The 24,004-nt window shown below is 43.4% G+C and overlaps 1 protein-coding gene across 1 annotated transcript in view; it reads right to left on the bottom strand.

The window, feature by feature from the left end:
• The window catches only part of SLC28A3 (solute carrier family 28 member 3), a 58,982-nt gene extending 47,667 nt beyond the window's left edge, over nucleotides 1–11,315 (bottom strand). The window contains exon 1 of the mRNA XM_027094185.1: nucleotides 10,480–11,315. Coding sequence (XP_026949986.1) covers nucleotides 10,480–10,557 — 78 coding nt within the window. The 5' untranslated portion in view covers nucleotides 10,558–11,315. The remainder of the gene's footprint in view (nucleotides 1–10,479) is intronic.
• Between the last annotated feature and the right edge of the window lie 12,689 nt (nucleotides 11,316–24,004).

The raw sequence follows: 24,004 nt of genomic DNA, 5'->3' as shown, positions 1-24,004 counted from the left end.
GGCCATCAAGCACTTCTTTCCAGGGAGTACTAATTAAGTAATTAAGTGCTAGAAACACATCAAATAAACTTAACAGTGTATAAAAATTTTAAAAGAAATTCATTTGATTAAATAGAACATGAATCAAAATGAACCAGAATATCTGTAAATAACTTTCTACAGTGCTTTGAAGAGAGACAGATGTTGAGGGCCGAGCTCTCCAGTGTGCTGGAGACCTCAGGGACGTGAGGTTTTACGTTCAGTTGACATGGTAACAATTCAGATCTGCATGTTGGCACCTCTCACAGTTTTTCTATCAGTGGATTCCAGTATTTGCTATGAGAAGAGACAGACTTCACACCTGGAGTTGAAAATTTGGTTTGGCCTGCACCAAAACAGCCTCCCCACGTAAATGGTTTAAATAATAGTTGCTGATACTTGAGCACTTGCTAGGTACTAGTGCTTTACATTAATCTCCCAAGTCTTATGATGCAGGGTTTCAGTGCCTATTTTGGGATGAAGAAATAGGCATAGAAGTTAGGTCACTTGCCTAAATGGCGGACCTGGCAGCCTGGCTCTGAAGCCTCAACCCAAGGGGTTTTTTGCCCTCCTCGTAATGACTTAGTATGTAGCTTTCAGTCTCAGTGTCTGTGCCCTGCTGTCACCCTCACTTTCCCACCCACCCACCAACTGTCTGGCTTTTTTCAGGAGCTCACCCCTTTCCTCCCTCTCCCACTTCCTCCTTAACAAGAGGCCCCTTGCCATCTGCAGCCAAGGTCAGAACCACATACGCTATGGTCAGTACTTGGAGCACAGCAGACTACTTCTTACTCCCACGTGTGCTTTTCTAAATTCTTCCTTTCCCACTTCTTTCTTCCCTCTTCCCTGACCTCAAGACCTCATGCTCTGCAGGGGAACAAGGAAGCGGCTGTGTGGGTCAACAGAAAGCCTCACATTTGCTGGCTCCTAGAAATATCTTCTCTTGACTTTATGCCCTGCCTTGCTGACTCCAACATAACCTGTGCCTAAACCTTTGCTCCCCAGCTGCTTCATCTGCCTGGGTCTGACCAGTCCTCAATTAAGCAATTAAGTAATTAAGCAATTACTTTGTTTCAAACCTCCCTGGCTGCATAAGTCAGACTAGTGCTCTCTAACCAACTTCCTCCTTGTAAGTGTTCCCGAAGTGAAGGACTTGAGTGGATGAGAAACTCAGAATGCAGTAATGAGAATTAGAAAAATAAACATTCTTGGGGCTTCCCTGGTGGTGCAGTGGTTAAGACTCTGCACTCCCAGTGCAGGGGGCCCAGGTTTGATCCCTGGTCCGGGAATTAGATCCTGCATGCATGCCGCAACTAAGATTTCCCATGCCACTACTAAGGAGATTGCGAGCAGCAACTAAGGAGCTGGTGCGCTGCAACTAAGGAGCCCTTGAGCCGCAAGTAAGGAGCCCACCTGCCGCAACTAAGACCTGATGCAACCAAATAAATAAATACTTTAAAAAAATTATTTAAAAGCTAGCAAACTTATAAAGTGATGTGACGGACAGGGTAAAATGGTACATTTCCAAAGCTGAGCAGGTCAGCAAAATAAGGCAACTGGGTGGTCCAGAAGGGGAGCTGTTATGCCTCTCTTGGCCCCTTTTTGGACTGTGACACTTTTTCATGATGCAGAGAGACTTATCTCATATTAATGGGTAAATAATGAGGCAAAATGGGGTTGTCACTCTCCCAAAGTCCAATTCCAAGATAACTGCCATTATTTGACCTGTCTTGCAGTTCCTCAGAAAATCCCACTCACAAGGCATGTCTTTATTTAATCTGAGTTAAAGTTCACCCAGTGCTATTTTCCTGGGGGCAATGGTTTAAGGTAGGCGGCTGCCTGAGGTGGTGATAACAGTTGGAGAAAACAAGATAAACAAAAATTTAAAGGAAAGGCTGGGGAATGAGATATCCATAAGGGACTTTGAAACGCTCTGATGTTCCTGGGAAATTAGAAGCCCAGGGACATGCCCGGAGTCATGTTCATGCTTGAGAAAGACCTGAGAAAAATCAAAGTTCTCATCTCTGGCTGATGTTGAAACTCAACAGAAGCAGGGAGTAAAGTAAACATAGAACTGTAGCCAGCTTGCCTGAGCACTGAAGGCCGTCTCCCCAGCAGGCACACAGCGCCCTCAGCAAAGCCTGGGAGATTTATTGGTTCCAGCCGCTTGGGGATTTATAGCAGATCCTTAAACTAACTGAGCAGAGACTTTAGCGGCCACACATGACAATAAATGCAGACTACATAGAATTATTTCAGTTAATTCACTAAAGAAACAAACAGTAACAATAATGACAACAGCAACAAACAGCAACAACAATAAAGCCTGGAGAAACGGGGATGTATCTGTTTTCCAGAATTGCCACATTATTTTTTGTTTTTTTATTAAAGTCTAGGTGATTTACAATGTTTTGTTAGTTTCAGGTGTACAGCAAAGTGATTCAGTTCTATACATATATTCTTTTTCAGATTATTTTGTTATACGTAATTAAAATATATTGAATATAATTCCCCATGCTATACAGTAGGTCCTTATCGTTTATCTATTTTATATATAGTAGTCTGGATCTGTTAATCCCAAACTCCTAATTTATCCCTCCCTCCCCGCCCTTTTCCCCTTTGGTAACCATAAGTTTTTTTTTTTTTTTTAACATCTTTATTGGCGTATAATTGCTTTACAATGGTGTGTTTGTTAGTTTCTGCTTTATAACAAAGTGAATCAGCTATACATATACATATGTTCCCTATCACTTTCTACTTGCATCTCCCTCCCTCCCACCCTCCCTATCCCACCCCTCTAGGTGGACACAAATCACCAAGCTGATCTTCCTGTGCTATGCGGCTGCTTCCCACTAGCTATCCATCTATTTTTTTTTTTTTAGCTATCTATTTTACATTTGGTCGTGTGTATATATGTCCATGCCACTCTCTCACTTTGTCCCAGCTTACCCTTCCTCCTCCCCGTGTCCTCAAATCCATTCTCTATGTCTGCCTTTTTATTCCTGTCCTCCCCCTAGGTTCTTCATAATCTTTTTTTTTTTTTTTGGATTCCATATATATGTGTTAGCATACGGTATTTGTTTTTCTCTTTCTGACTTACTTCACTCTGTATGACAGACTCTAGGTCCATCCACCTCACTACAAATAACTCAATTTCATTTCTTCATTAGTTTGTATTTTATGTCTGAGTCTATTTCTGTTTTGTAAATAAATTCATTTGTATCGTTTGTTTTAGATTCCACATATAAGTGATATCATATATTTGTCTTTCTCTGTCTGATTTACTTCACTTAGGATGATAATCTCTAGGTCCATCTATGTTGCTACAAATGGCATTATTTCCTTCTTTTTTTATGGCTGAGTAATATTCCATTGTATATATGTACCACATCATTTTTTACCATTCATCTGTTGATGGACATTTAGACTGCTTCCCTGTCTTGCTATTGTAAATAGTGCTGCTGTGAACATAGAGGTACATGTATCTTTTTGAATTATACTTATGTCCAGATATACACCCAGGAGTGGGATTGCAGGGTCATATGGCAACTCTATTATCATGTATTTTCTGTGTCTTAATTTACTTGTGGGCAAAAAAAAAGCATCTAGATAGCTCTAGCCAAGCTTGTCCTGAGCTACGTGAAAACATACTCAGTTATCTGAGTGTGATTCATGCTGATCTCCCTGATCAATCTGTTGAAGAAACAGCACTCTTCCAACCTCAGAACTTATATATTCAAAGAATCTGGGTTCAAAGTCTATGCCAACATTCCAGCACTTATATGACCTCCCAAATTTTGAGCTCCATTTAACAATCTCTCCAAACCTGACTGGCTCACCAGGTGAATCATGGAGTGAGCTGGCCTTCCTCCGTGTATGTGTAGGGTAGAGGCACAATTTCAGTCTAGGGCTGTCTCAGGACATTCATAAGTGGGTCCTACCCAACCGATGTCAGAGCAAGGATGGGCCCTGTGCCTCTAACGGCCACTCATGGCAAGATCAATGTTTACTCATGGGCAGGAGAACACTTGTGCTGGGATTCTAAGGGACATGCTTTAGGAAAGAGGTTCGTTCAAAAACTTGCCTGGGGGCTTCCCTGGTGGCGCAGTGGTTGAGAGTCCGCCTGCCGATGCAGGGGACACTGGTTCGTGCCCCGGTCTGGGAAGATCCCACATGCCGCGCAGCGGCTGGGCCCGTGAGCCATGGCTGCTGAGCCTGCGCGTCCGGAGCCTGTGCTCCGCAACGGGAGAGGCCACAACAGAGAGAGGCCTGCGTACCGCAAAAAAAAAAAAAAAAAACTTGCCTGGATTTTCACCGTTAGAAGTTCTGAGTTTTATCCCATCTCTCCTACTGTCAATTTCATCTCTTCCTTTTCTCTGGATCCTTTCCCCTTCTTTGAGTTTGAAAAAAATCTTTCAGTTGCCCTATTCTAAAAAAACTTACCCCAAGATAGACTCTTGGAATTTGTGGTATTTGTCAAGTGAAGAAAAGATTTTTCTTTTTAAAGTGATGGTGAAATAATTGAATGTCCATGTAGAAACACAGAAAACTTGACTCTCATCTTACACTATACATAAAAATCCGTTTCAGAGGGACTAGAGGCCTCAATGTGGAAAGCAAGAACAAGTTTATAGAAAATGTGAGAGGGTATCTTCATGATCTTGCAGGATAGAAAGTGATTTCTTAAACAGGATATATAAAACAAACACCTGATAAATGGGGCCGCAATATAATTAACTTTTGTTTATCAAAATGTTAAAGAGCGAAAGACAGCTTCAGAGTGATAGAAGACTTTCATTTTGAAAGAGAACTCTTTCGAATCCATAGGGAAAAGACAAAATCCAGTAGAGAAAATAGACAAGAGACTTGAGCAAGTATTTCATGAAGTAGGAATCTAATGGCCAATAACACAGGAAAATTAAAATCAAACCTCCCTAATATATGACTATACACCTACCAGAATCACTGAAATTAACAACCCGATAAATGTTGTTGAGGCTATGAAGTAATAGGAACTCACACTCTGTGGATGGGAGTATAAACTGGTAAAACCACTTAGGAAACCAGTCTGGAATTATTATCAAAGTTGAAAGTGTGTATGTATTCCCAATGACCTAGTAATTCCACTCCTACGTATAACCCCAAAATACAAGTGTTATTCACCAGGAGACACGTACAAGAATATTCATAGCTGCCTTTGTTATTTTGAAGTTCCCCAAAGCTCCAAACTTAACGAGGCAAAGTCCACTGACAGTAAAATAGATAAATTGTGTAGTATTGACAGAGACTACTGTGTATCAAGGAAATTGGATGAACTCTGGTTACACACAGTACTATGGCTGAATCTTAGAAATATAAAACTGAGCAAAAGAAGCCAGATACGAAATGATTCATCTTACCTAATTCCATATAAATGTTCTAAAAGAAGCAAATAATTTTTCTTGAAGTTTTCTACTTATATAAAGTTCAAAAACAGGTAAAGGCAGTGTTTAAGGATTCATAATTAGAAGTTAAGGCATAAGGCAAAACGGCGAAGTAGTTACCACAAAATTGGGGACCTCGTTATGCCTGAGGGAGGGGGGCAGTTGAATAGAACGTGCAGGGCAGGGGTGTCCGAGCTGAGGGATGGCAATGTCCTATTTCTTGACCTGGGTCGCACTTTATAATATGTTGTCTATTTGGTTTTATGTGTTTTTCTGCATGTCATAATTTACAATGATAAGAAAAACCCTGCCTACAATTTCCATCTTGCCTCTCCCGAGCCTGTCCCTCTTCTTTCCTCTCCTCTCTGCCAGGGGAATGTCCTTTCTGTCCTCGTTTTCTCCAGTCTCTTAACTCCCACTTATAACACAGACTGTCCCGGCCCTCAGCCCCAGTCACCAGTAATATCCTAATTAGCAAATCAGATGAACGTGTCTCTTCCATACCGTGGAGGGGTCTTTGCTGTTCACCTTGTGGTTCTCTTTCCCCTCTGCTTCCCCAGACCTTCCCTCCTCTGGTTCTGTCCTCTCTCTCCCTCTGGCTTCTCTGTTTCATCCTCTGACTTCTCTGACTTTGCTGCTCCTGAAACACTGGCACTTCCCAGGTTTCCCTCCCAGTGGTCTCGTCCACACCCTGGCCACCTCTGTGCTAACAGCCCCCAAACGTACAATGTCCCCTTCCAGGCTCCAGGTGCAGGTGTGCCTAAAGCTTCCTGCTCCATTTATATCTGTATCTGGATGTTCAGCGTCATAATTTCAACCAGCAGCCTCAAAATGAAGTCATTCTTTTCCTTGCTCCAACCCGATTCCTAGATTTCCTATCTACGAAAAGGGAATCACTTCCAAGTGGATATCTCAAGCTAGAAATGTGGACTTTAACCTGTCCTGGCACCAAGAGCTACTGTTACTATGTTCACACTGTGCTAGGCACTTGCTACGGTCTGAACGTTTGTGTCCACACACCATGCCCCCCGCCAAATTCCTGTTTTGAAAATGTCATGCCCCGCATGGTGTATTAGGAGGTCGGGCCTTTGGGAGGTGATTAGGTCATGAGGGAAGGGCCTTCATGAATGGGTTTAGTGCCTTTATATAAAAGACCCCAGAGGACCTCCCTGGTGGTCCCAGGGAAGTGGTTAGGACTCCATGGTTAGTCCCAGTGGTTAGGACTCCATGCTTTCACTGCTGAGGGCACGGGTTTAATTCCTGGTCGGGGAACTAAGATCCAAAGCTGTGCAGTGCGGCCAAACAAACAGACAAAAGCCCAGAGAGCTCCCTTGCATTTTTGGCCATGTGACCCCTGGACGGGGCCCTCACCAGACATAGAATTTGCTGATGCCATGATCTTGGACCTCCCAGCCTCCAGAACTGTGAAAAATATGTTTCTGTCTATAAGCCACCCAGTCCGAGATATTTTGTTACAGAAGCCTGAGTGAACTAAGACAGCATTTTTAAAAACATATATTACATGTATTTTTTGCATATATTACAGAGGAGGACGTGGAAATATTCGCAGGCAGAGCAGCTCTGACTCCTCACCCTGACTTCTGCCCAATTCCACGCAGTGGCCTCTTAGGAGCACAAGTACTTTCCCCCTGCGTCAGTTTCCACCGCCTCTAACCTACTTCTGATCATCACACTAACCTCCTAACTGGTGTCCCAACCACACACAAATCTCTTTCCATTTTTTGTCCATCTTTAACAGGGCTAGTAGAGTCCTTTAATGATTTGATAGTGTAGATTTTTTTTTTTTTTGGCTGCTCTGCGTGGCTTGCAGGATCTTAGTTCCCCCACCAGGGATTGAACTTGGGCCCTCAGCAGTGAAAGTGTGGAGTCCTAACCACTGGACCTCCAGGGAATTCCCGAGAGTGTAGCTGTTGATTGCTTTCTTCTCAAATGCCTAGGCCACGTGATCTGACGCCAGCCTGCCCCCTTTCCCTACTCCCCAGCCCCAGGTCCGCATCTTCTCTACCCCAAGCACACAGGCTGTTTCAGGCCCCTGGGCCTGGGTACAGACAGTTCTCTTTATTTGTGATGCTCTGCTGACGCCCCTCCCTGTTCAACTGGGAAATCCCTGCCCACCCTTAAGCTCTAATTGATGTTCTCCGAACATCTGTGATGCAAGATTAGCATATTATTCCTTCTTGAACTCGTCTCCCTCTCTAGCAGTGGCCACATCCAGGGGGCAGTTAACAATCTTGCTGAGTAAATACGTGTCTCTGGAAATTCTCGTTGAAGGAGAAGCACTGGACGAATAACCTGGTCAACGCTTGTTGGTGCTGGTGTGTGGTACTCTGCGGGGTTTGAGAGGCACTGCTCTGCACCCTGAGGCCTGGAGATGCTCTGCTGCGGGAGAAGAGTGTGAGGGATAGAAAACAGGGCGGCTTTCAGGGGCTCTGTGTCTTGCTCACTGAGCATGGGCAGCCAGCTGCTGGCAACAGGCACCCTTCTCCACTGCAGATGCCTTTCTCTTGCTGCCATATTCACTTTGACCCTTTATCCCACTCCAACCCTTCCATTCTTTTGAATCAGAAAAGGCTCCCTGCTTTATGCTTTTTTCTCACTTATGATGGCGATCAGGATATGCCACTCCAAATATGCCACTTTGGCTTAAATATGCCATATTTAAGCAGATAGAGGAAGAGCCAAGAGCTCTTTCTGTGTCCGCCTTTTCTCATTTGCCTTCAGTTCTAAATAATTCTTAGAAGATATCTCTTCTCTTCCTCTATCTGCTTAAAAACAGGGCATAATTTTCCCTCGTGCGAGTGTTGCCCTCTCCCATAACAGACAAAGAACAACCATAGTCACTGGAGACAGAGATGGCGAGGAGATACCTCATGGTCAAACCTTATCTTCCAGTAGTTACCTCCATATATTTCCTCATCACTTTCCCACAATTTATTTGCCCTAAGAGCCCAACCACTCTTTCCTTTGTCTAGTCACTTCTCCACAATTTATCTCCTTTTTTTTTTTGCGGTACGCGGGCCTCTCACTATTGTGGCCTCTCCAGTTGTGGAGCACAGGCTCCGGATGCACAGGCTCAGCAGCCATGGCTCACGGGCCCAGCCGCTCCGCGGCATGTGGGATCTTCCCAGACCGGGGCACGAACCCGTGTCCCCTGTATCGGCAGGCGGACTCTCAACCACTGCGTCACCAGGGAAGCCCTTATCTCCTTTTTAAAATAGTATATAAGTATATATATATATATATATATAAAAATATATATATATAAAAATGTATATATATAAATATATATAAGTATATAAAATAGTATATATCTGAGTCTTACTGCTTCTTTGGGATGTTCCCTTCTTTCCTGTGAAGCCTTCTTTTCTGTCACTTTTATGTGTACAAAAAATTAAAAATATTAATAAATATTTTTATTAATATGCCTTTGCTCCTGTTTATCTGCCATTTGTCAGTTTAATTCACAGACCTCAGGAACTGAACATTAGAGGGTAGAGGGTAAGATTTTTCATCCCCTACACTTATAATCTATGAGATAAGCATGACTGTGACACATGCACAGATAACTAAACCGAAGATCAAGGAAGTTACAATAACTTGTGAGTAGAAGACTCAGGACTTGAGTCAACTTGAGTCAAAGCCCTTTTACCTTCCTTGTTCCTTTCTTTGTTAGTGCCTAAACATTTGTTTTGCCTGTTTATTGAAGCTGAAGCCCAAGAGATTGCTGACACCTGCTCATGTGAGCTTCCCATGTTGAGTGTCAGGTTAGGAAAAGAAGTATACTCAGGGGCTTCCCTGGTGGCGCAGTGGTTGAGAGTCTGCCTACCAATGCAGGGGACACGGGTTCGAGCCCTGGTCTGGGAAGATCCCATATGCCGCGGAGCAACTAGGCCCGTGAGCCACAATTACTGAGCCTGCGCGTCTGGAGCCTGTGCTCCGCAGCAAGAGAGGCCGCGATAGTGAGAGGCCCGTGCACCACGATGAAGAGTGGCCCCCGCTTGCCACAGCTGGAGAAAGCCCTCGCACAGAAACGAAGACCCAACATAGCAAAAATAGATAAATAAATAAATTTTTAAAAATATATATTTCATTCTAATTCGAGGCAGGCAAGTAAGCTATTTCAGTGCTTTAAAAAAAAAAAAAAAAAAAAAAAAAAGAAGTATACTTGGGTACAGCCCTGAAAAATCCCCATTCCAGACCCAGTCAGATAAAAGCCTGGTGATTTATGGTGACAGGACTTCTGTGGTACCTAGCCCTGGGCCAAGCAGTGTTAATCACTCAGTGAGTTTTGGATGATGATATGAGATGATTTGGGTACCTGCCCCCTGCAGCAGGGCAGGTACCCAGGCCACCATCTGACAGGGGCTCTGAGACCTGGTTTAAGAGAAAGGGACCCTGAGGTGCTAACTACATCCAGGATCTGGATTCTTCCCCATTCTTCCCCTCTCACCAGTTCTTTGGGAAAATGTCTGTAGGTAAATACTATATCTGTGGACTTCCCTGGTGACGCAGTGGTTAAGAATCCGCCTGCCAATGCAGGGGACACGGGTTCGTGCCCTGGTCCGGGAAGATCCCACATGCCGCGGAGCAACTAAGCCCGTGCGCCACAACTACCGAGCCTGCGCTCTAGAGCCCGTGCCCTGCAACAAGAGAAGCCAACGTAAGGAGAAGCCCACGCACCTCAATGGAGACCCAATACAGCCAAAAATAAATAAATAAATACATAAAAAAACAAAACAGAACTATATCTGTGCCACATGAGCCCTAAACACAAGTAGGAGAGGACAATCTTGTCTTGAAGTGGCAGGGACCAAAACAGTTTCGGTTAAGAGACTTTTCAGGTTTGTCAACCTGAGAAGAACCCAAGAAGGAAAAATAATAGGCTTAAAGAGTGCCACTAAAAATCTTATTGTGTTCCAAGAAGCCCTCTGCTGTAGTTAAGAAACTTGCCAGAAAGGCAAGGAAAGAGCATTACTTCCATTTCCTTGGTCTGAAACAAGAGGAAAGGTGTGCTCACCTGAAAGCCAGTGTTGCTGCAGCCCTCGGCTGTGAGTGCTGCCGTCCTCTGCAGCTCCAAAGAGTTTTTGCTGCTCATGGATTTGGCTGGGCTCCGAATTCTTTTCAGATGTTTGGGCTGGAGATCCCCTGTACCTGTGAAATAGAACACTGCCTCTGCTTAGGTCAGGATGCCACCTGCTATTGTAGGAACCTGGACACTGCTTCAGTTTGGAAACTTCGACCAAAGTCTCCTGGTTGGGTTGAGGCAGGAGTGGCAAGGGGCGGAGTGGGCACTTCCAGATCAGGTCCACCCACCTCATTAATCCTTCTTCTTATCCTCATTCCCGCGGGCCCATTTGCACTCCAGGAAGAAGACTCCTGTGCTGCTCAAAGCAGAAAAGGACATTTTCTCTACAGTGTTGAGGGAAGGAATCTATTTCCTGTGCTGGTGCTGGGCACTGGGAGTGGTTGGTGGCAGGGAACATAAGTACTGGCTGCTACCAAGTGAGCAGAATTCTGTGCTCGGTCCCTGCTTGGGACATTATATATAGTGGTCTTGGTTTCTCTTCGGAACAAGGGAAAACTGAGGTGTCCCTGAACATCATCTCAGTTAACACCTCAGATTAACAAAAACCGACGGTTTGCCCAGGGCCGTTTGGCCAATAAAGGGTCAGTGAGAAGTCAAAGTCAGGTCTGGTAGATTCCAAAGCCTTTTTACTGCTATCTGCAATCAAGGTTGCTTTTAAAAAATCCAACTCCTAGAAATGCAAAGATGTGGCAGGTAAATGAAAAGTGACCAACTTAATCAAAAGAGTCTTTGCTTTATGAAATTATTAGCTGTAGGATTTTTTTCAAAATAGCAATTTCCCCTAGTACATTTAAAATGAACTCTCACGTATCCATTAATTATTATAATTGTGTGGCCTGTGTGGAAATGTGAAAAATGTTTATAAGTGAAAAACTAAAATTTATAAACTGAATACTGCATATAGTAGACAAAAGAATGGAAAGAAAACATCAAATATTACTAGTGGTTATTTCTGGGTTGTGGTTTTGTGGGTGGTTGCTATTTTCTCTTTCATCCTTTGCTAGATTTTCTATAAAGAGCATGATTTACTATCATTATCATCATATTGAATATATATATATGTTAACATATATGTATTACATATAATATAATATATAATATATATGTTAAGAGCTCACTGGACCCATACTGCCTGGGTTCAGATCCTGACTCTGCCACTTACTGCAGCAAACTACAACTCAGCTCAAGAGCTAAACCCAGCCTGCTGCCTGTTTTTATGCAGCCCCAGAGCTAAGAATGGTTTCTAGCTTTTAAAATGGTTGAAAAAAATCGAAAGGATGACTATTTCATGATACAAATAAACCCTATGAAATTCAAATTTCAGTGTCCATAAATGAAATTTTGTGGGAACACAAACATGCCCATTCGTTTATGTATTGTCTATGGTGGCTCAAGACTCAATCTAGTTTAAGGTTAGGGAGGATCCTTATTCTCCAGAGAAAAAGAAAAACCTTCATTCTTGTACTTATGGTTGTAATTGCAGAAACGTAACTCAAATGTCTGACATTCTTGCAGATATTGTTATATGAACCTTTGAAAATGCAACAATCCTATGTTTTCTCTGCCCCTAGGCTACAGACAGTACGTTTGAAAAGATACAAGCATGTTTGAGAGCAGGTCATGGTGCAAGCAAGATCACACTACAGCGTTGATTAAAAGACACAATGACCTGCCCATTTCATTCTCCAGCAATAACAGCTAATAGGAAAAATTGAGACCTAATTAGAGCAAATTGTACATACAACTTGGATGCTAAAATGCAAAAAAAAGATGGTCATTTCCAGAGAAGTCTTAACTTAAAATGCTACCTATCTGAAACCTATGGTTAAGAGCTTTTAGAACTAATGAAGATTCCGACTTTCCTGGCAGCACAAGAATTAACTTGATTCATGGGACTATCACTAGAAATGATGGTACCTTGATGGAAGCGATGGCTCATTTTGCCCAATTTGGAATAGAACTTGTGACCAGAAAATCACCTTTCAACTTTCCAAGACTGCATATTAAATCATTCCCTAGTCATGCAGAATCGTTATTTGTAAGGAATAACTGAGCCAACGCCTGAGAAACTGTCTCTTGACTCCTCTGTGTCTGAGCTATTTTCATTGCAGGGTCCCTCAAACTCAGTTTTAAACTTTGCAACCATTGCGTAGCAACCGAATCACTAGACTTTTTAATCAAATGATTTCTATGTCCTATTCCATTCCCTAAGAGTTGGCTTTTAGACCAAAGCCCCATGGGCTGTATATATACCAACCCATTAATGAAAAACCTCCCTACCCCCTTCAAATTTATTAAAAATGTGAAAGTAAAAAAATTATAAATACATGATAGTAGGTCTTGCTTCATACATGTAGTTCTATAGTGAGGTCATTCTTTTCCTTTTGGTGACAGTGTTTCCAAAAAGAGTAAAATTAATTTTAAAAAATTGTCCCACGTTGAGAACAATGTATTATATGTTTCATAATTTTTCTCTGCTCCCACTGTCCTCCCTGGAAGGACATTTCACGTACTACAGAATAACATTTTTTTAATACATCTTGAAGTAGTTTAATAAACCAAAAATGTAATCCTGGGATGGCCGCAAAGCTTAATCTGATTAACCAACTTGAATTTTTCAGATCATCCAAGAAAGAAAAAAAGTAATAATGTGTATTTGAAATAGAAAATACTTTGGGATGTTTTTCCAACAAAATCACCTTTGTAGTTAGATTTTGCTTTTCAACACCCCCACTATACAGTTGGTACTAGGAAAGGCCAGGCACAGCATCTGCTGCCTGGGTAATGGCACCTGTGATTTAAGATTACTTGGCATCTGTATCACTTTACTTAGAATCCTGGGAAAGATGATCTTGGCACATTGGTGAACCAATGAAACACTTGAGTCTCAGGGGACAAACTGACTTTTCCAAGAACATAAGTACTAAGTGGCAACGTTGTAATTTGAGCCCATGCTTCTGAAACCTGGTCCTGTCAAGAGCTAAGTTCTGAAAGGAAATAAAGCCCAAGGGAAGCACAACTGAATTAATACCCCAAAGTATTCATTCTGTTAGTGGGGAAAGCAAACCATAACCAAGATAAATGCAAAAAGGTTAATGAAAAGGGAAAACAATGAGGTTGTCAAGACAGCAGAGTTTAATCCATTTGTGTACTTTGAAATCCTCAAAAAATGTGCCAATGCACATTGAAGTGATTTTTTTTTTTTTTGCGGTACGCGGGCCTCTCACTGTTGTGGCCTCTCCCGTCCTGGAGCACAGGCTCCGGACGCACAGGCTCAGCGGCCATGGCTCACGGGCCCAGCCGCTCCGCGGCATGTGGGATCTTCCCGGACCGGGGCACGAACCCGTGTCCCCTGCATCAGCAGGCGGACTCTCAACCACTGCGCCACCAGTGAAGCCCAAGGTGATTCTTAAGAAGGCCCAAGTGTTGACCTGTCATATTTATTCCCCTGGAAGTGAATGCTTAGACCTGCAAGCTATAGGAGGGCAGGGATGGTACTCATCATAGTCTCTGTGCTTAGCATTGCTTAGAACAGATCAGGCTCAAGGCTGAATAGTTTGTCCATTGACCAAAGGGAGAAACTGGAAATCCCTACCTTCCCAGGTATCCCAGGAATATATGTGAGCTGTACAATGAACTGTGACGGAGGCCAATTCCCACTGGCCGGCCCTCCCCAAGAACCAGGGCTTGGAGGAGGGCGAAGTGAGCCTAGGGTGCACATTTTAAGGGGACACTCACTCTCACTATCATGCGGGCACAGGGTCAGGACCTGAGAGTGAGAGCCTTCTTAAATTTTGCCCCCCAGTCACCTTGCCCAGCTCATCCTACTCTTGTCCCTGCCACGAGCAAGCCATGAGTCTGTTTTGGATGAGTATAAGGTAGCAGTTAAGCACGTAGGCTCTGGACTCAGTCTAGCTGCCAACCCAGGCTCTGCCTTTTACTAAAGCTAACTAGCTGGAACCTCAGGCAAGTTACTCACAGGTATCCTCTCTAAACATCTGTTGTTACCTGCAAAACGAGGTTCAGAGTTGTGCCTACCTTATAACAGGCCTGCTGGGTGGGTTTGATTTGGTATCGCATGATAAGTGCCTGGTGCTGTGTAGGAAGAACGCATACACTCAAGATTCCAGGGCAAACCTGCCAGCAGCTGCCCCAAAAGGCAACCTAGGGGAAACATTCTTTGTCCCTTTCCACAGATGAGAAAACAAGACACAGTTTGTGAGGGAATGGTGGGTGGGATGGTCAGCTAAATAAGGCTGCTACTGGAAAAAAATATTGCAATCTCTGGAAAAGAGAAATATGAGAAAGAGAGAAATATGAGAAAGAGAAAACTCAAATAGGTTTTCTTCACCATTTTGCTACCATGATGGCAAGAATCATGAATGGATGCTAAAGCTAGTGGCTGGCAGAATTTGATGAGAAGGACATTTACATGTCTCTTAGCGTTTCCCCACAAATTACATATTAATCAAGGAAAAAGAATACGAGAACTTTATAATGGTGAAAACTGGAAGACACCACCTTACCCAAACGGTCAGCAAAAATGGGGAAAAGTGACATTCTGTGCCTCTTGATAAGATGCACTGAGCAGGACACAACATCATTTCTGTGGTGTTACTGTCCCAAATGTATAACCTGAGTCTAATCAGAAAGACATTAGGGCCAATTGAGGGACGTTTTATAAAATAACTGGCCTGTATTCCTCAAAATTGTTATGGTCATAAAAGACAAACAAGCCAGAGGACCATTCCAGATTACAGAATACCAAAGATATTTTACAGATAAATGCAACACATCATCCTGGAGTGAGTCCTGGATCAAGGGAAAGGTTTGTTATAATTTATAGGACAATGTAGGGACAATTGACCAAATCTGAATTTTGGCCATAGTAATGTATCAATCTTAAATTTCCTCATCTTGATAATGATACTGTTGTTATGCAAGAGAACGTCCTTACGAAATAGACATTGGAGTATGTAGGAATATAGGAGTATGATGTCTGTATTTATTCCCAAATGGTTCAGAAACAAAGCAGCATGTAAATGTATATGAGATGAGAGAGAATAAATAAAGCAAATGAGGCATTATGTTAATGGTGAATCTGATTAAATGATGAGAGTTTTTGTTATTCTTGAAAGTTTTCTATAAGTTTGAAATTATATCAAAGTAAAAAAGATACAAAAAGACGTTTTGTGAATTATTATATATGCAAATTATAAACTTAACCTCCTTGTCAGTTATGTGTGTGGGCAGGGAAATTGTTAATTTATATATATATATATATATTTTTTCTCCTTTTATTTTGCACTGTAAAAAAGAACAACCAATAACATACTGCTTTTCTTCACCTCCATATGGATTTTAAGAAATTTCCTTTTCTCCAGGAGAAATGGCTTATAGACAGAAAAAATAGTATCAAATTGTGAAATCTGTGAACCTCAGAAGTCAATATCTTGAAGACTACTCCCAGGGGCAGGGAAGAAAACAAGTGTCACAGAGATGAGACAGGCACATATAAGGAGAGCAAGCTGGAGAAATGACCGTTTTCAATGCCACTGACCCAGAATACACAGTAGGTACAGTTTTCCTCCTGGCATCTCCTGCCACCAAGGTTGAGGAATAGAAGGATTGCAACAGGGCTGCCCTGCTCAGAAGCTGGCCTATAGCTGAAGTGAGCACTGGTTTCTCACTCGGTCTAATGAGGGCACTCTTAGTCTCAACCTTCTCTTGTGAAATGGGTTTTATGTCCATGCAACACTTAGGATATTCCAGTTAGAAGGTCTCATATCCCCCTTTGAGGAAGTAGAGCTGTGGGGCTGCGGCCAGCAGACAGAGCCAGGTGTCATCCTAACACTCAGCACCCACTCCCCCAACCCCAGCCTGCCCACTCACTGCCCCAGAAACCCTAATTTATTTCTTTATTTCTTTATTTGGCTGTGCCACGTGGCTTGCGGGATCTTAGTTCCTTGACCAGGATTGAACCTGCACCCTCGGCAGTGAAAGCATGGAGTCCTAACCACTGGACTGCCAGGGAATTCCCCAGAAACCCTAATGTATATTTTTTACATCTCTGAAACTATATATTATCCCACATATTTCCCCCCATGTTGTTAAATACAGATTCCATACACATTTTATTATTTATGTTCAGAGTTGGGATGGATTTATTAATAGCAACAGCAAAGATTCTGCTACCTAAAAAGGTTAAGGTTTTTGGTATAGGCGTTTCCTCTTATATAACATATCCCTAAAACTGTAAGATTTGTCATTACTAGGTCAAGCTATGTGACTCAGAATTATAGAGATGCCAAGTAATTGTTAGTGACATTGAATTTAAAAAACTTAAGGACGTACCCCCAAAGTTGTAAGTTGTCCTTAAAAGTTGCTCTAAGTCTAAAAGTAAATGTTTAAACCACATCTTGAGCTCTCATTTTCAGCCCCCCCCTCACTATCTAGTTATTTCACATATTGGCAGAAGCTTGAGATAGTGTCAAGGTTCTTACATCAGTTGGTAGAACATCTGGAAGTTGCAGTATTATTTGTGAATGCTGGGAAATATTGATATTGAATTCTACTCAGTCTACTGCGCTGGAAACAATCTGAGCAGGAAAAGACTATGTCCTACTTATGCAATGTAACAATCACAATCACAAACACACAAAACTATGTAAAAGTAAGCAAGGGAATCTTGGTTTCTGAGTTTTTCTGTTCAATGTGGTTTGTTACTTATCATTTGCTTTGTTAGCGTTTATTAGCATTATTTCACACTCATCAAAATAATCATTCTGGGTAACTTCCATTCATTCGCTCAATACAAATTTTAGTTACTAAAAGCAAAAAAAGAAATCCTATTCCCAGCGTCCTCTTGTGAGGATTGCACGTACTGAGATATTGTTTGTCATTGTCCTGTTACAGGAGGACCCAGGCAGACCTCCTGGGCTTCCCCTCATTTTGTTCTACTCTCTTTCTTGCTCACAAATCTTCCAGGACCTCGGGACTCTGTTCTGGCCTCAGAGCATTTTCACTTGAACTTGGTGTAGCCCCTGGGCTGGTTCATTCTCATTGTTCAGCTCTCAGCTGCTCAGGGTTGCTGCCCCAGACCACACAATCTTCTTGCCAGACCTCCTCTAGCTGAGACTGTCTTGTGTGCCACAGAATCCCCTGTGCCAGCACAGGGCCTGGCCTGGAGGCAGCACAGAGACAGCACAGCTATACAGGGGCTCTAAAGGCCTGGTTCTCAGCTTCTAAATACCGTCCCCCTAAAAGGAACCAGACAGGTGCACCTATGACTTCTTCCAAAAAGGAAATTTTTAAACCGGAGGTTGTATCTAAAAGAATACTCTGAAAAGGGCTTCAAAAGTAGTCAAAGTCAAGATGATTTTAACATCAAAAAGAACAATGTTTATAGCGGAAATACATTAAGTCTATGAAAATTCATACGTCCATAACCATTCTTAAAATAGAAAACTCTAGAAAACCCCCCTCATATTTATCACCACTTAAGCAGGTTTAATCCCTTACTGTGAAAGTTAAGGAGAAAAGTAAGCATTTACATCATCCAGCAAGAACTGCATTTCAAGGTAACCAAATAGCTCCAGCTGATGAGAAGCTATGCTTTTTTTTTTGGGGGGGGGGGGTTTGGCTGCATTGGGTCTTCGTTGCTGCGTGCGGGCTTCTCCAGTTGTGGTGAGCAGGGGCTACTCTTTGCTGAGGTGTGCAGGCTTCTCATTGCGGGGGCTTCCCTTGTTGCAGAGCACGGGCTCTAGGCACGCGGGCTTCAGTAGTTGTGGCTCTCAGGCTCCAGAGCACAGGCCCAGCAGCTGTGGTGCACAGGCCTAGTTGCTCCGCGGCATGTGGGATCCCCTGGACCCAGGGCTCGAACCCGTGTCCCCTGCACTGGCAGGAGGATTCTCAACCACTGCGCCACCAGGGAAGCCCGAAGCTATGCTTTATATAATGCCAAGAGCAAATATAAAAGGAATGACGGGATTTGAAAAGCATGATTTGGAGACCTCTTGAGCAAAGATGATCAGCTTGTCTTAAATAACTGAGTGGACAGTTGGTGGGGTGCTGGATATCGTATGGAACCAAGGTCACGGCACACAGGTGACATACTGGCATGGGGGACAGTGAAATAGCAGAAGAAAGAGATCAGGCCAGTTTCAATGCATGTGGGCAATTTGTTTTCAGTGGGTCCACCAGATATTATGAGCGTCTGATGTGGGACAACGTGAAGTACACATCACTTCTGTTTTTGCATGTGGAAGTCTTTGTGTCTTTTCTCTCAAGAGCTCTGAAGTTAGACTGCCTGTTCTAACCCGTTATTTCCCCTCTTCAAGGTTGGGTTCTTGAGCAGGGTATGCAATCTCTCAGAGCCTCAGTTTCCTAGAGCTCTTAGGGTTTTGTGAGGACCAAATAAGAATATCTGTGAAATTGTTGGACCAGGGCCTGGCACTTTCAAGACTCAATAAATTAGCTATTGTTGTTGTTATTGTTGTTGTAGTAGTAAGTACTACAGCTGTAATTGCTGTGTATAACCTCCCCTCTCCTGTCCTCATCCCAGTCCAGCCCATGAGATTCTAGACTTCCAGCAGGCTAAGTATGAGAACCCATCAAGGTGTCAGGAACCAGGTTCCAGACTCTCCCATTGTTAAGCCACCTGCAGGACCTGAGTGAGTCAGTCACTCAAGGGCTCTGACCTCCAGTTTCCTCACCATGAGCCTGGAAGAGAGGTGGGCATGGTGGAGGGGACCTTAAATGTGTGCCATATGGGGAAGAAAGATGATACAAAACAGGGTATGAAGGTGTCATTCAGCATGACTGTGTTCTAAAACCTGGGACACAATGCATGTAAGATAAAATGTGATGTTTCCCCCAGTCGGCGGGCAGGACACCGGCCTATTTTTCTTAACATCTTCCAAAGTAAAACTGAGGGCTGCCCTGATTCTACTCCTTCCAAATACTTGTTCACTAAATCCTTTAAATTTGTTATGATCATACTTCTTAGTCCAGAATAAAAATTCCATAGCCCTGTCCCCTAATAAAACAGTACAATGTACTTATTGACTACAATGATTGCCTGCTTGCCTGTTAGACCATAAGCTCCATGACAGCAGAGACCTTTGTTTTGTTCATGGATGCATTCCCAGCACCTACAACAGTGCCTCACACATCGTCAATGTTTGGCAAATAGTAATTTAATCGTTCAAGAATCCTTATAAAGTTATCAGCTTGGTATAGTGATTGTTTTTGTAAAATATGGGGCTCAGGTCCTGTAAAATGGCTATATTCATTTGTCTCCATCCAAGACTGTTTTGAGTCAGGGAAACGTCAAGGCTGAGTAAGAGCTTCGTAAGTACGTGCAGTGTGTGCAACTCTCTGTTGCAGTCTGGGTTTTCCCCATAACTCTCCCTGTGCTGTGTAGTCACAGGAAGTGAGTAGGAATTCAGATTCCAAGCCCTGCCTCTCTTTGTTCCTCATAAATGAGGGCAGCTGACCACAAAGGAGCCTGTCAGTGCTGAGGTCTTGGTCTTCCGGAGTGGGGTGAGGCGGACATCAGGGAGTGGAGACTTAGCACAGCCTTGGCAGACAGCACAGACAGGGCAAGGTGTGCCCCAGGCAGAATTGCCTGGTAAAAGGCTTTGTCCCCCCAGTGAACCACGATGGAGCGCCCTCCCTGTCCAGACCCATAAAAGCAGATGAGCCTCAGAAGTTAAGCACCATGCCCCGGGTCACACAGCTGGATCCTGCTGGAGCCAGACAACCCAGTCTAGGCTGTCTGCCTTGAAGACTTGAGTTTTCCCCACTGTTCCCCTTCTGCTTTTGGCATCTTCAGCTCCCAAACGCATATTTACTGAGAGCCTATCATGAACCAGGCACTATTCTAGGCACTTGGGAGTCATCAGTGAACAAAACAAAGATCCATGTCTTGCTCTATGGGACTTGGAAGGCAAGAGAAAGACCTGGAGACCAAGCCAAGAATTTCGCCTTGAGCTCTTGCCTTGGGGGCAGAGACAGAAGGTCAGCTCTTTAAATTCCTGTAAAGGCACGCTTTGCTTCTCTCCTGTCCTATCTGAATGTTCTGCACACAGCCCAGCCTCAGCATTAAAACTTCTCCAGGTGGAGCCTTATCGGTCCTTGTAGTTCTGTGTCGTCTTTATCTCAATCCCTGGTTCAAGAATGGTAATTCAAGCAAAAGTAAACAAGTGCAGGATGTTTTTGGTGGGAGGTTTTGCAGCCTGGAATTCCTTAAACAGGAGACGGGTAGCAATCAGGTAATAATAGAGGGAACTGGTTTGCCAGAAAGTGCCTGTGACATCACTACAGATCAGATGAGAAGAATAGGAATTAAATTTGTGACAGTGATTGCCTCTTCAGAGCAAGACAAGGAAGCCTGGTTCAGCGGCCAACGGGGGCCTTGGTGAAAGAATTGTTTAGCTGTGTGCACTATTTGGATTCTTTAACAAAGAAGTGTCGTAGAGCAAATTGGATTGAAAGTTAGTTATCAATTCTGGCTGGTGGGAACATGGTTGTTTATTATTCTACTCTTGTGCTTCCTGTGTGGTGACTATATTGATTAGAACAAGGTGGTAGTGGTTAAGAGCAGATTACCTGGGCTCGTTTCCAGCTCTGTCACTTATTACCTGTGCGATCCTGGACAACAACTCAGCCACCCTCTCTTTATTCATATGTTCATAAGATTGAGTGAGTTGATATGGAAAGCATTTCGACTAATGGTTGACACATAGGACTATCGAAGCATTAGCTGTTACTGTTATTATAACTAAGAATGTAGTTATAAATAACTGTAAATTAATCAACGAAAAAGATGGATAGGATTTTCTAAATGCAGAGAAACTTTGCAATCTTGATCCAGGAAGTTCTGCTAAGGCCCGAAGACTTCCGCGAAGTGGGCCTGATGTGTGGAGCGCATCAGGGGACCCAGATCATGAGCGAAAAGTGAAGAGAAGCTCTGAAGTGTGGATGCTCAGGGCATTTGCTTGAGTCCACTCAGTGACATCCAGCAAAAAAGGGCCCTTCCATGTTGCCCCAAGAAGAATTAGTAGTTTATCTACAGGAAGCATTAATTCCAAGAAGCAAGGCACAAGGCTGTTTTCACACCCTTCTATACAATAAGGTTTTTTCTTTTTTAAAAAAAATTGTTTCCTGCTGCTCTTTTCATCCATTTTCCAGCTATAGCCTCCATGTGCAGCAGATTAGCCTCACTGCAGATGTGGGTTATTTAAATGCATGTATATTTTTAAAGTTGAGCAATGATGTTTTTTCTCCTTTAGTTTATACACCAAACACATTTCTGCTATCTTTGCTGAGAGAAAATTATATCTTATTTATATATTGCCTGTAAGTGAAATGACTTTTCCCAAGTTTATTAATTTCTGACTTTGCATGTAGAATAGAAAAATGACTCAAAATTTAGTCTTTAAAGGAAAAAAAACTGTGAACCCATGTATGGCTGTTAACACGACTGATGCCATCTTGGGCCCATACAGTTCTTCCTGTCCTTCTGCTGACCCTACCCAGGCCTGTACTGTGCAGTAAATCACTTCTCTGTCGTCAGTGGCTTGGTAGATAATAGATATTGTTTACTAATTATCAGGACCAGGTGGTTTCTATGCGCTATTAGTCCCCAAACAATGATGAAGACCTTCTCGGACGTATTCCCAGCGCCCAGGAGACTAGTTACCCAATCAGTCATCTTGACTCAGGAACGCACATGCTGTTTCCAAGCATGTACCCCCATACCTGGGGTTAACTATAAAATTGTCGCAGCGGCCCCTTGGTGGTGTGGAGTGCATCTGTGAATGCTTCCGGATCATTGTCTGCCCGATCCCACCCTGGGAATAAGTTAAACTGTAATAAACTGATCTGTTGATTAAATGGTCTCAAGATACCTTCCCAGTTGGGTGGGTACTTTTCATTCCTTCCATCCTCCAACAATCCACATAGACCAACTCAACCAATTCTCTTTGTAACTCACATCTCTTCGTACATTCTATTTTTCTTCTCCACTCACTGCCTTCTCAGATCTCCTCACTCTTTCTTCAAAGTGTTCTATTCTTAAACCTGACTTTCATTTCTCAAGAGACTCGAACTAGTAAATATTGGTTATTTGTCACAGGTGAAAGCATTTCAGGTATGCAGGGCACTCAATGCCCATCTGTGGATAATGACCTCACTAAATCCACTTCCTCTGCAGGTCACTTCTCCGCATCGTGTGCCTGATCACACTACAGGATCCTCATGCATTGAGGTCACTAGCGACTCCTTCTTGCTGCAAATCCCTAAACCCTGGGCAGTCCTTATTCTTTTTTTTTTTTTTTTTTTTGGCTGTACGCGGGCCTCTCACTGTCGTGGCCTCTCCCGTTGCGGAGCACAGGCTCCGGACGCGCAGGCTCAGCGGCCATGGCTCACGGGCCCAGCCGCTCTGCGGCATGTGGGATTTTCCCGGACCGGGGCACGAACCCGCGTCCCCTGCATCGGCAGGTGGACTCTCAACCACTGCGCCACCAGGGAAGCCCGCAGTCCTTATTCTGATGCTGAATCTCGGCCCTCCTTGGTTGCAGTTACCCTAGACTTCCGCTGCCCTTTCCTGGTACCCCTCTTCCCTCTGTCACTTCCTCTTAGTTGCCTTTGTCACTCCTTTTCCTCCACCCATCCGTGGGGTGTTTGTTAGTGTCCCTAGGGCTTCCTCCTACTCTAACACAGGGATGTGATTTACAGAGTTTCTCAGATAAGGTCTATGAATGGAATCTCCCAAAGGCATCCAAGCATTTTGCATGCATGTTGTGATATGATTTATAATAAGACATACGTATTTGGTCTTCCTTCCCCTTTCCTGGCACAGAGCTCCTGAAACTCTTGTAAATTCCTAAGCACTAAGAGAGTCTTTTGTTCTATTGAGGCAACTCTGGGTGGACTCCTTGATGGCTTCTGGATGGAGGCCGGTCACAAGAAAGACTAAGCCATGGAGAAACTTGGGATTTTCAAATTAATCCAACCTGATGAAAATGCTGTTGGAACCTGTGCTGGTCAGAAGCACAGGTGACAACCTGGACTCGTGATTGGCATCTGAAATGGGAGTGGGGGAGGTCTTGTGGGACTGAGCCCTTAACCTGTGGGAATTGATGCTATCTCCAGGTAGATAGTGTCAGAATTGAGTTAAATTGTAGGACACACAGCTGGTATCTGACATCTGGTGTCAGAACTCTTATGAGTGTGGTACTAGTGTGAGAATCAAGGAGAAACACAGAAGGATTTTTCTTATGCACATGTACTTTTCTGGAGAAAGCGTCTTGAGCTTTCATCATCATTCTTAAAGATCCATGACCCCATAAGAACCAGTGGAGAGAGAGTAGAAGGATATGAGGAAAAGACGCCAATGAAGTCCAAGTTTGCAGAAGGCAGATGCTCCATAACCACATTTGGAAACATCTCC

Source organism: Aethalodelphis obliquidens, unplaced genomic scaffold (assembly GCF_003676395.1).
Source record: "Aethalodelphis obliquidens isolate GAN/ISIS:26980383/991018 unplaced genomic scaffold, ASM367639v1 scaffold88, whole genome shotgun sequence".
Taxonomy (NCBI): domain Eukaryota; kingdom Metazoa; phylum Chordata; class Mammalia; order Artiodactyla; family Delphinidae; genus Aethalodelphis; species Aethalodelphis obliquidens.
Note: the sequence above shows the minus strand (reverse complement) of the source record. Positions and strands in the feature narration are given on the sequence as shown.